This window comes from Myotis davidii, unplaced genomic scaffold (genome assembly GCF_000327345.1).
Source record: "Myotis davidii unplaced genomic scaffold, ASM32734v1 scaffold147, whole genome shotgun sequence".
In the NCBI taxonomy this organism is placed as follows: domain Eukaryota; kingdom Metazoa; phylum Chordata; class Mammalia; order Chiroptera; family Vespertilionidae; genus Myotis; species Myotis davidii.
This window is the reverse complement of record NW_006383010.1, coordinates 1,334,223-1,346,451: the sequence shown is the minus strand read 5'-3', so window position 1 is coordinate 1,346,451 and position 12,229 is coordinate 1,334,223. Positions and strand designations below refer to the sequence as shown.

Below are 12,229 nucleotides of genomic sequence, written 5' to 3'. Positions count from 1 at the left end.
TTAAAATATTTCATTTATTGGTTTTAGTTCTTATAATTTGAGGGTATCGAGCTGCTTTGCTTATTATACAAATTGTCTATTAACAATTTCATGAGACAAATTTTGTATGAAATCATAGAAATTATAACTTATTTGAATTTATGATATATTTACAGCTTATCAATATTGACCTAAACTTATCAACTTTAAAAATAGCATGAGAGCCCTGACCGGTTTGGCTGAGTGGATGGCGCTTTGGCCTGCGGATTGAAGGGTCCCAGGTTTGATTCCGGTCAAGGGCATGTACCTTGGTTGTGGGCACATTCCCGGTGGGAGGTGTGCAGGAGGCAGCTGATCGATGTTTCTCTCTCATCAATGTTTCTAACTCTCTATCCCTCTCCCTTCCTCTCTGTAAAAAATCAATAAAAAAAAAATAGCATGAGAACTGGGCTCAAATGAAATATGTGATTTGATTTTTAAAAGCAGTTTACAAATATTTTTATTAAAAAAAACCCTTTTTCTCAATCTTTCATAAAATCTTAATCTTGCTTCAAATCCTTTTTATAGGCATTTGATTATATGGTAGAACCTGTATTTCTCTTTTTTAAACCAGGAGTTATATCCATTTATTTACATGATCGTCATGAAAGGGGGCAACCATGAATAAAGCCGTCTTTGTAAAAAAAAAAAAAGAGTATTGATTTCAGAGAGGAAGGGAGAAGGAGATAGAAACAGAAACATCAATGATGAGAGAGAATCATCAATTGGCTGCCTCCTGCATGCCCCCTACTAAGGATTGAGCCCTCAACCCTGGGCATGGGCCCTTGACCGGAATCAAACCCGGGACCCTTCAGTCCCCAGGCTGACGCTCTATCCACTGAGCCAAACCAGCTGGGACAAGCCTTTAGGAATATAGATGGGACTGTTTGCCAGTGGGACACAATGAGGTATGTTAAAAGCGCTCCATTTACTTGCAGGTTGGCCGCCTCCGAGACCTGGTAAGGAAAAGTGAACAAGGACTGGGCTCGGCGGAAGGGCTCATCGCTAGCCTCCAGGACTCCCAAGGAAGGCTGCAGGATGAGCTTGACCTGACGAAACGCAGGCTGCAGGAGGCCAAGGATGCTCTATTAAAAGTTGAGGTAAGTCCTAATCCTGGTATAGTCTGAACATCAGCAAGGTAAAAAATTCCATTTAGTCACCTGGCTTCAAAGTTACGAAAATCCCATCACATATAATTTAGTGCTGTACTTTCCTAGGGCTACCGTAACAAAGGACCTCAAATCGGGTGGCTTAATACAACAGGTATTTGTGCTCATTGTTCTAGAAGATGAAAGTATAGGTCTAGCCGATACGGCTCAGATGGTTGGGCACTGGGAGGTTGCTGGTTTGATTTCCCGTCCAGGGCATATGCTGGGTTGTGGGCTCGATCTTTGGTGGCAGGGGGTGTGCAGGAAGCAGCCTATCAAGGTGCTCTGATGTCGCTGTTTCTCTCTCTTTTTCCCTCTCCCATCCGTTCTCTCTAAAAATCAATAAAACTGTTCTTTTTTTAAGTCCATTTAAAAAAAAAGATATTTTCAGGGCCATTCTCCCTCTTAAGTCTCTACTGGAGGATCCTTCCTTGCCTTTTCCAGCTCATGTAGCCCAAGGCATTCCTTGTATGATGGCAGCACAACTTCAGTCTCTTCCTCTGTCTTCACATGGCATTCTCCCTGTGTCCTCACATCTTTTAAGGACACCAGTCTTACTGAATTAAGGGCGCACCTACTCCAGTGTGACTTCATCTTAACTCTTTACGTTTGTACTGACCCTATTCCCAATTAAGGTCACATTCTGAGATACTGGGGGGTTAGGACTTCCACATGTATTTTGGGGACACAGTTCAACCCATAGCAATTTGTATGCAATTTTACTGGTAAGAGTTAAAACTCTCACGTATAGCAACTGAGTGATTCTCTGTGACTACGCATTTCAGAAAGGTCTGTCCCCTTCCATTCTCATGGTGCAGAGCGAATATTTAGACTGCCTTCGACAGGAAAGAAAAGAAACCATAAAACCAGGGGAATAGTGGTCAGGGAGTTCGTACTTTTTCTTTCAGAGAGGTGAAGAACTCAGATGGGCTCTGAAGTCAGATTGGTTGACAGTATTACATATGCTCCCTTTCCCCCCATGGACCTTTCCCAGCCTGCCCCTGCCCCCAGCACAGGCCTTCACCCCCCTGGTGTCTGTGTCCATTGGTTATGCTTAGTATATGCATGCATACAAGTCCTTTGGTTGATCTCTCACCACCCCTGCACCCCCGGCCCAACGAGGGATCCACCATTTAGTATGTAACTTTTGGCTTGTTATTTATTCTAAGCCTCGATTTCCTCATCAGATCAGTTGGTAGGGGAAATAATATACTTCACACCACTCTGGTAGTAATTAAATGAGATAAAACATTTACAAAACAGTGCTTAGCAAAATAACACACAGTAAATGTTGCCTTTTATTTAACATTTCAAATTTTTTTTGACTTAGAATTGATGACAGTTCAAAAGCATATAAACAAGAAACTTTAGTGGCTATAGCTTGTTTATGGATATATATATATATACATACATACATATATATATATACATACATATATGTGTGTGTACATATATATATATATATATATTCCTACTTATATCTAAGGTATAGTTATATTTTTATAAATATAAAACTTTGAATACTGCCCGGCTGGCATGGCTCAGTGGTTGAGCGTCAACCTATGAACTAGGAGGTCATGGTTCAATCCCTGGCCGGGGCACATGCCCAGGTTGTGGGCTCAATCCCCAGTGTGGGGTGTGCAGGAGGCAGCCGATCAAGGATTCTCTCTCATCATTGATGTTTCTATTTCTCTCTCCTCTCTTCCTCTCTGAAATCAATAAAAAACATATTAAAAAACAAAACAAAAAACTCTGAATACTAATTACATTTTATTTTTAAATTCTGTGACAAAATAAATTGATTCTCTTTAAATCTTTTTTTCCTTCTGTTTACCTGTCTCTAGTGGCTATATGATATGAGCATTAATATGTAACAAGGATTAGTTAGAATTTAGAGCTAGTGTAATACGCAACTTAATATATTTATGTGATGCCAAACATATTGACTATAATCTCAACATGAGCATTCTGTGGCATAAAGCTGACTAAACTGTATTAAGATGTGGTTTTTCCGTTGTCAGAAGTAACAGGAAGATGATAGTATAAATATGGGGACAGATCTTGCTAAGCATCATGATGATCATTCTATAAGGTATATAATTGTGGAGTCACTATGTTGTATACCTGAAACTAATATAATATGGTATGTCAGTGATACTTCAGTAAAAAATAAGGTGGTAAAAATATACTTCAAAATAAACTGCGGAGATATTTCTAATGAATGTTGCTAGAATATAAATTGTTTTGATATGGAAACATGGAGGATCTGTGTCCCTAGCTTTGCTGCAGCCCGTTTCCTGCCTTTAGGGCATTCAATCCTGGTGGCCTTCCTCCTCCACCCCATCTTGGCACTGACAATTAGACGTAGGGATTCCATTTCATTTACTTCGGGTTCTTGTTTATATTTACATTGTTGTTCTGTCACATAGTAGAACTTGATACATATTTTAAGCAAAACTCTATCAACTGTTCAGTTGCTGATCTGCTGGACAGTTTTAATTGAGAAAATATAGGTGCTGCATTAAAGTTTACCACAACTTGGGAAATTTCCTCAAGAGCAAGGGTGTGTTATCTTTAACCTTTCCCCCCACTCTTGCACTAATGAAGTGCTGCGTTGAATTCAGTTCTTAGTACTTACTGCTTAATAGCCAGGTTCACAGTGTGGAATGGCAGATTCCAATTGACTTGCTTCTTTCCCATTTACCCCTTAACAACTGCAGTGAGCAGGTGGGTGTTCCTGAACGAGTCGTTGTGATAATGAAGGAGGGGCCATCATCTGTTCTTCTCTTGTACCCTAAGAATAGCTACAGTGCTGGCAGGGATGATGGTTGCCAGTGTTGTCCAAAAGGTCACCTCCAGCCCCAGGCTCCAGAGAGCCACTTGGTTTATGCTAATCTAGAGGGATTTCATATATATCGTATCATATTACCATAACACCAAACACACGGACCACTGGTTTGAGGTTATATAATAAAAATGCTCAGTAGCCTAAATTTCTCATAATTATTTTAATCATGTCAGTGGGGGTACAGCTATAATGCTTAAGCTTTGAATAAATAGCATACTTTTGAATGTGAATATGAATGAATTTGAATAACTTATCTATGTATGTAATGTGCACACATGTAAAGATAATCGACTAATAGTCACATACCCATGATATGGAAGGTTTAGTTAGGATTATTAATTATGCTGTCTTGACACTACTTAAAGTAAGTTTTAAATTTATAGACCTTAATAAAAGCTAGCTTGCACAAGGACATTTAAATGGTAGAACGTGTACCATATATTTTATTGTCAGAAAATCTCAAGTAGCCCTGACCGGTTTGGCTCAGTGGATAGAGCATTGGCCTGCGGACTCAAGGGTCGCAGGTTCGATTCCGGTCAAGGGCATGTACCTGGGTTGCGGGCACAACCCCAGTGGGAAGTGTGCGGGAGGCAGCTGATCGATGTTTCTCTCTCATCGATGTTTCTAACTCTATCCCTCTCCCTTCCTCTCTGTAAAAAATCAATAAAATATATATATATTTTTTTTAAAAGAAAATCTCAAGTAATTATCATAGATCGCACTGCCAGTTATTGTGCTATAAGAATTTGTTACGATGCATGCACTCTGCTGATTTGAAATAACCAGCAGTGACTTGGCTTTTGGAGACTAGTCTTTACTGAAGAGTTTTTGTTCTCAGAGTGAGCGAGACCGAGAAAGGCAACAGCATGAAGAAACACTGGCTGCCCTGAAAGGAGAGGAGACGCTCAGAGTGGACAAAATGGCCCAGGACCTAGAAATCAAATGGACTGAAAATCTTAGGTACAGTTTTTACTCCTTAATGTAAGCTCATCAATGCAGATGTGCAGAAAATGTTTTTCTCTGTGGCTTATACTGTCTTCCTGTTAAAGACGTAGTAGCGGCATTTTCAATGAGTTTTTCCCATGATTAGATGCAGAGAAATTGGAATTTTTTTTTCCTGCTTGAATACAGATTGCTGTTTTCTGATTTCATTTCCTTGAATATAAAATAGAAAGAGTACTAACCTGAAGCCAGAAGACTTTATTTGTTCTTGTACCTATTCTGCCACTGATAAAACTGATAAACCCATGATCTTGGGTAAGTTACCAATTTACCTTCTAGTCCCTAACTATACAATAATCAACTCCTATTCTGAGTTGACTTTAGAGGAGGATTAATTACTTAGGAAACATGTGAACAACTACACTACAGTTATTGAGATAAATAATTCTCTTTATAAAGGAAATGCATTTGTTTCATTCTAGACAAGAGTGTTCTAAACTTCGTGAAGAGCTACGACTTCAACATGAAGAGGATAAGAAGTCAGCAATGTCTCAACTTTTTCAGTTGAAAGAGCGTGAGAAAAATGCAGCCAGAGATTCATGGCAGAAGAAAGTAGAAGATCTCTTAAACCAGGTAATTAAGGGTCTGCATATTATGAAGTTCTATTTTCCTTGTCATTCTCTAGCTAGGGAAATGTTATACAACATTGTGTGTTAGTTCACTGTATTTTGTTATTTTTCTTTTCTTTTAAATGTTATTTTTCAATTATAGTTGGCATTTGATATTATGTTGTTTTAGTTTCAGGTGTACAACTGAGTGGTTATACAGTCGTATACTTTACAAAGTGATCCCCCCAATATTTCAAGTATGCTTCTGGCACCATACATAATTATTAAAGTGTCCATCAATAGACAAGTGGGTAAAAAGGAGTTGTAGTACATATTATATACAATGGAATATTACTCAGCCATAAAAAGAATAAAATCTTACTACTGTATTTGCTACAGCATGGTTGAATCTGGAGGGTATTATGCTAAGTGAAATTAGAGAACAACAAATACCATATGATTCACTTCTATGTGAAATCTAAAGAACAAAATAAACGAACAAATGAAATAGAGCAGACTCATAGATACAGAGACCAGACTGATGGTTGACAGATGCAGGTCCGGGGGAGTTGGGGGACTGAGTGAAAAATTAACAAGAAGCTTAAGATGCTTTAAAACAAATTGACTATTATATAGGGCATCAGTTTTTTATGAACATGGGTCTTATTCATGTAGAATGCTTGCCAAATAGTATTTTTGCATATAGATTTTTTAGTTCATCCAGTATTCTTTTAAACAGACACTTAGGGTGACATCATCCAGTCTTGTGGTTTAAATACCATCCATATGTCAGTGGCTTATAAAGTGAAACCTCCAGCCTTGACCTCTTATCCTGAACTCAGAATCATTTGATTGGCTAATAGGCATCTCAGACTTCGCATGTCTGACTCACAAGTATTGATTTTCACTCTCCATCTATCATCCCAGCATCTTCACTTCTTGGCACAGCTTGTTGCTCAAAACAAAAAAATGAAGAGTCATCCTTAATTTCTAATTTTTTTTACCTCTTCCATAATCTGTCAGTCCTCTTTATTCTACCTCCAAAGCATATCCAGCTCCCTCCACTTCCAATTCCCTTAGCAAACACTAGTCCGAGTCACTGTTATAATGGCCTCCGACCTGACCTCTCCAATTTCACTTTTCTCACAGAACTCAGTGATCTTAAAAAAAAAATTTTTTTTTAATATATTTTTATTGATTTCAGAGAGAAAGGGAGAGGGGAAAAGAGAGGTAGAAACATCAATGATGACAGAGAATCATTGATCGGCTGCCTCCTACACGCCCTACACTGGGGATTGAGCCTGTAACCCAGGCATGTGCCCTGATGGGGAATCTAACCATGACCTCCTGGTTCATAGGTAGAAGCTCAACCACTGAGCCACACTGGCTGGGCCAAAGTGATCTTTTATAATGTAAATCAGATCGTGCCATTCTCCTACTTCGAATTCTCTCAGGGCACGCCATTGGATTAGGCCTCTTATTCCGACTCCTTCATTGTCCAACAAGACCTGAAGCCAATTTGCCACTGCAGATACCTCCCATCTCATTTCAGCCTCACAAACAGCATGTGGCTCACACATACGCACATGCTCAGTTACTCCGAGCTTACTTCCACCTCGGGATGCTGGTGCTGATCCATTTGCCCATACGCTCTTCTCCCAAGATCATCTCATTTTGTGTCTGGCTCCTTCATTAATTCCAAGTTTATTGTCACTTCTTTAAAAACATCTGTCTTTGCCATCAGCCCAGTATCACCTCCAGTCATTTCCTATCACAGCAACCTTTAAAGAAAATTAAAAAAAAAAAAAAATATATATATATATATTTATCATGAACTTTATTTTTCTTATTTGTTTTTGTGTATTTGTTTTACTGTTTTTCAGTTGTTTCCTCACTCTGCTTATGATATTTCCTGGAATATAGTACTGCTCTAGTAAATATTTTTAAAATGAATTATAAATCTTCATTTATGTGTTAACTATAACAGTATTGCCACCCAGCAGCACTAGTTGTGCCTTTCCTGATTGCTGTTGCTAGGTCTGTGATGTAAGTCACCCCAGGTTACAGCTTAGGGACCATGCCTTTGGGTTTAGATCAGTGATGGCAAACCTATGACACGCGTGTCAGAGGTGACATGCGAACTCATTGTTTTGGTTGATTTTTCTTTGTTAAATGGCATTTAAATATATAAAATAAATATCAAAAATATAAGTCTTTGTTTTACTATGGTTGCAAATATCAAAAAATTTCTATATGTGACACGGCACCAGAGTTAAGTTAGGGTTTTTCAAAATGCTGACACACTGAGCTCAAAAAGTTCGCCATCACTGGTTTAGATAGTTCCAAGGCCTGCACCTGTATGCTGACAGAGGTAGTTGACCATTTGAATTTAGATTCAAGTATACTTCTGGTGTATAAAGTCTAAAATCCCTAAGGGAAGACCTGGCATGCCACCGATTTGTCACACTGGTTAATTTTCCAATTCATTCAGGAATCTTCAACAACATGTGCAATTTTGTATCATGATACCTAAAAGAGTGAAAAATAAAATATACTTCATAAGCAAGTGCTATACATTTTAGATTAACTCCTAGTACTGGGACATCAGTTCTGAGAACTACAAAGAGGTATAAAACTATAACTAAAAATCTTTCAGATTTTCTTAAGTTTTATGAAGTCTGGAAAGTTAAGGGTCTAATTAGTATGTGAAGAATATTAATAGTATGTGAAAGAATAAGAAAAAAGTAAAAATAAAATTAATATAGTTAATATGTCTAAAAGTGAGAAAGTTTAGGTCGAGAAGTTATGGAGTCATCAAATAGAAAGTTAATCTTTTTCTCAAGTTATTTTTGTCAACTGCAGTAAACTCTATCCTAGAATATGTTAGTTATTAGTAAAAAATTATTTACCAAATAAAATCTGGCTTTACTTTGTGACACACCAAGGAATAAATCACATTATGGGAAAAAGATAATCATGTTCTGTCTGAAAATTTGATTATTGTCCAAAGAAAACACCATTTTACAGGAACTTTTCTATTTATATTAGTAATAAAATTTTTAAATGTTATTTTGCATTTTGAAGGGCAAAAAAGTAAAACAGTTGAAACAGAATTCACATTTTTTTCCATATTTGGGGGTAGAGAGAGGGGCCTAGTGTTTTTTCCAGTGGTTTTTCACTCAGAATTTCAGTGAACTTCTGTAAAATGAACCCAGATAGTAAATAAATTTCCCAGATATGTCCTAGATAATAAGATTGAAAAGATATGAGGGAATCTCTTTTTTCTTTCCCCCAGTCCAAAACCAGCTTACTATTCATCTTCATATTTTCAATGATAATCTCTTATTTGTTTTCTGACCCCAAAATTATGTAGCCAATCGAGCTAGTGTATCAGTTCTCCTCTGCTCATTTCTCTTCAGAGAAATCCTTCATGAATCAACATCAATACTGAGTGTAATACTTTGAAGGAATAGATTGTAGATTTCTGGGAAGCCTTGTAGGTCCTTCAGTAACCAACAGCTTTAAAATTGAACTCTGGTTAAATGTACCAGCCTTTGGCATTTTGCATAGGTAAGTTTGCCAGCCCACTAACATCAGACACTGTTTTAAAACACAACAGATAATTTAGACTGTCAGTCTTAAATTCCTTTTTGTCTAATTTCTTTCTCAGAACTGGTTTCAACTTACTTTTTCTTGAGTACGTTATAATGAATGTTCTGTGCTTTACTCTCCCTCTTGCCCCCTCTTTCTCTCACTGAGTTGGTTTCTGAATGTTTCCCTTTATTCCTGTGATCTTTTCTTCATAGCGGCACTCTCTGGGTGAAGCTTTGCATAAATCTATCAACAATGTAAGTGAGCGGCACTTACAGTTTGTACACAAGGGCATGTTGCACTTTTGATTTTGCATAAACATCATCACTGCTTTAGAGCTTAAACTTATCCAAAATGCACTTTTTATTCAATAAGATATGTTTTTTGTATATGGGTACTAAAAGCTTCTAACTTTAAGCCATTCTCTGTGTATGTGCATACATCTACCGCATTGTATTAGTAAGCTTATATTTTGTTGTAAAGCCAAGCAAGATTTCACATCTCACACATAAAATTCATTATTTTAATATTTACTTTGTAAGATACAGTAATGTTTTTGAAAAACTATTAACTAGTTGACTATCATAGTATTGGAAATAAATATAAATGTATTTCTTCTTTTGTTAACTAGTTTATTTTTTGAAAAATTAGTATCAATAGACTTTTAAAATTAATTTTAGAGAGAGATGAAGGGAGATGGGGGAGGGAGAGAGAGAGAGAGAGAGAGAGAGAGAGAGAGAGAGAGAGAGAGAGAAACAGAGAAATATTAATTGGTTGCCTCCCACACACACCCACACTCCTGACCATGTGCCCTGATCAGGAATTGAACTGTTTGGTTTTTTGTTTGGGGGGACATACCTGTGTGTGTGTGTGTGTGTGTGTGTGTGTGAGAGAGAGAGAGAGAGAGAGAGAGAGAGAGATTTGTAACAGCAAAACTAGGTGAGATGATCCAAATTTCCATCAAGAAGGATTAAAGTAATTTGTGTGTATTATATTCTGGAATTATGTCTGTTAGGATGCATTTGATTACAAACAGCAGAGCACCCAGTTGACAGTGGCTATCAAGATATTTACTCAGGTATTTTCTGTACTTCCGCTTTGCCAGGCACACTGTGTTAGCTTTTTGACCTTAAGTTTGCCGTGTCATAGGTGCAACATGGCTGCTCCAACTCCTGCCACCATGTCCTGACCAACCGTGCTAATGCAAGAGGCTCTCCTTGGGTGCTTTTTTAACTTTGATCGGGACGTCTTTCCCCCGAGTCCCCCGTACTTCCTTTACCTGATTAACTAAAACAGGTTGGCATGTCCTTGTAATTAGATTTCTATGACTTTCTTACCTTCTTTAAGATAGGGATTTCTCTTGAATCCCTAACACTCAAGTCAGCTAACTGGGAAGAAAGGAAAGGGGGAGATTGGCTCTTGGGGAGGCTAGGAACAGTGTCTACACTAGAAATTCTGTGTAGTCATTGAAAAGGATGGGGATTGTGGATATGTGTACTTTATAAATACCTGTGATGGGAAAAACGAACTTGTAAAACCACAAACTCACTGGCCTCCCTAATGGAAAAAATCATTAACCATTGTTAGATAAATCCATGCATATATTCATCTTGGAGAAAGTTACATAGAGTTGGGTGTGTGAAAAGCCACTCCATCACATAACAACACCTGGAGGTCAGGACACCTCATGGTTTTACATTTGATGTCATCTTTATCCCTCTGTGCAATGCACATTGGCGTGTCTGCCCCATTCTGCAGCCCGTGGGTCTGTTTCAGCTACTTTGGATGTTGAGCACTCACTGTTCTCCTGAGTTGTGCCCTGGGACCCCAAAGTAATTTTTGTGTGTAAGACGTAGCCATTGTTTTGTCAGATCATGACAGATGTCTTCTCTACATTTGGTGAAAATCGTCCAGTCACTTGCACATGATGTAGTAAAATCAGTGAAAGAAAACAAAACAGGCAATTCTAGCAAGAGAGAGAGAAGTTATTGTATCTGGTTGCCCTTAGGGGTTGGGATTTGGCAAGGAAAGGAAATGAAAGAGACTTTCCCTTTTATTTTATAACTCCTATATTTTTAAAAAATTTTCACAATGAACACTTACTACATTGGTAATGTAGAATAAAAATATGTCAGGTGGCCTGGGCCCAATTCTAGACCCTGTAAATCAGAATATCAAGGGGTCAGGGCCTGGGCAAATATACTTATTCAAATCTACAGAGATGATTCTGATACACAGACAGGTTTGAGAACCACAGATTACATTTATTATCTCACAAACTGCTTTGTTTTGAGGACAAATAGTATATTTTTTTGTATTCTTTCATTTATGTAACAAGATGATATATTGGGAGGGACAAAAACCACCAATAGTGCATCAACAACCAAATGTTGTAGGTAATTAATGCCAGGCCCCATATTGACATCCTGGCATATCCAGTACCTCAGGTTTGATGTTTCAGTTGCTGTTTTCAAGGAGCTCTTTGAGCACCATTGTTGAGGCACAGAATCCTTATGAAACTGATCTGTAGGAAATAGGTCAAGCTTTCCTTTCTTCAAAAATATGTCCATGTTTTTTTATTTTAATTCTTCCTTTTGAAATTTTTACAATATCTTATTTTCAGAAAACAACAGTATTTTAAGTGGTAGAAATCAGAAGGTAGAGCTTACTATCAGTGCAGTTTGGCCTTTAAAATTGTTTGCAAAGTATCTGGTACCTGTTGATCAGTCAGTATCCTATATAATAAAAGGGTAATATGCAAATTGACCCTAACAGCAGAACGACTGGGAATGACTGGCCATTATGACACACACTGACCACCAGGGGGCAGATGCTCAATGCAGGAGCTGTCCCCTGGTGGTCAGTGCACTCCCACAGGGAGAGCTCTGCTTAGCCATAAGCCAGGCTGATGGCTTCCAGCACAGTGGTGGTGGTGGGAGCCTCTCCTGCCTCCTCAGCAGTGCTAGGATGTCTGACTGCAGCTTAGGCCTGCCTCCCGCTGGCAAGTGGACATCCCCTGAGGGCTGCCGGGCTGCCAGAGGGATGTCTGATTGCCAGCTTAGGCTCAATCCCAT

General features: G+C 38.3%; 1 protein-coding gene across 12 annotated transcripts in view; it reads left to right on the top strand.

Annotated features, from left to right (window-relative positions):
* The window catches only part of FAM184A (family with sequence similarity 184 member A), a 52,375-nt gene that overhangs the window by 16,128 nt on the left and 24,018 nt on the right, over positions 1-12,229 (top strand). For 8 of the 12 annotated variants that reach the window (XR_001512261.1, XM_006778426.2, XM_006778422.2 and 5 more), the window contains exons 6-9: positions 957-1,118; positions 4,853-4,974; positions 5,439-5,589; positions 9,371-9,412. Coding sequence is in view for 11 of the 12 variants with exons in the window: in XM_006778426.2 (XP_006778489.1) it covers positions 957-1,118; positions 4,853-4,974; positions 5,439-5,589; positions 9,371-9,412 (477 nt within the window). In the remaining variant the exon portion in view is untranslated. The remainder of the gene's footprint in view (positions 1-956; positions 1,119-4,852; positions 4,975-5,438; positions 5,590-9,370; positions 9,413-12,229) is intronic. The other 4 variants (XM_006778427.2, XM_006778425.2, XM_006778424.2 and 1 more) reach the window with 1 other exon arrangement.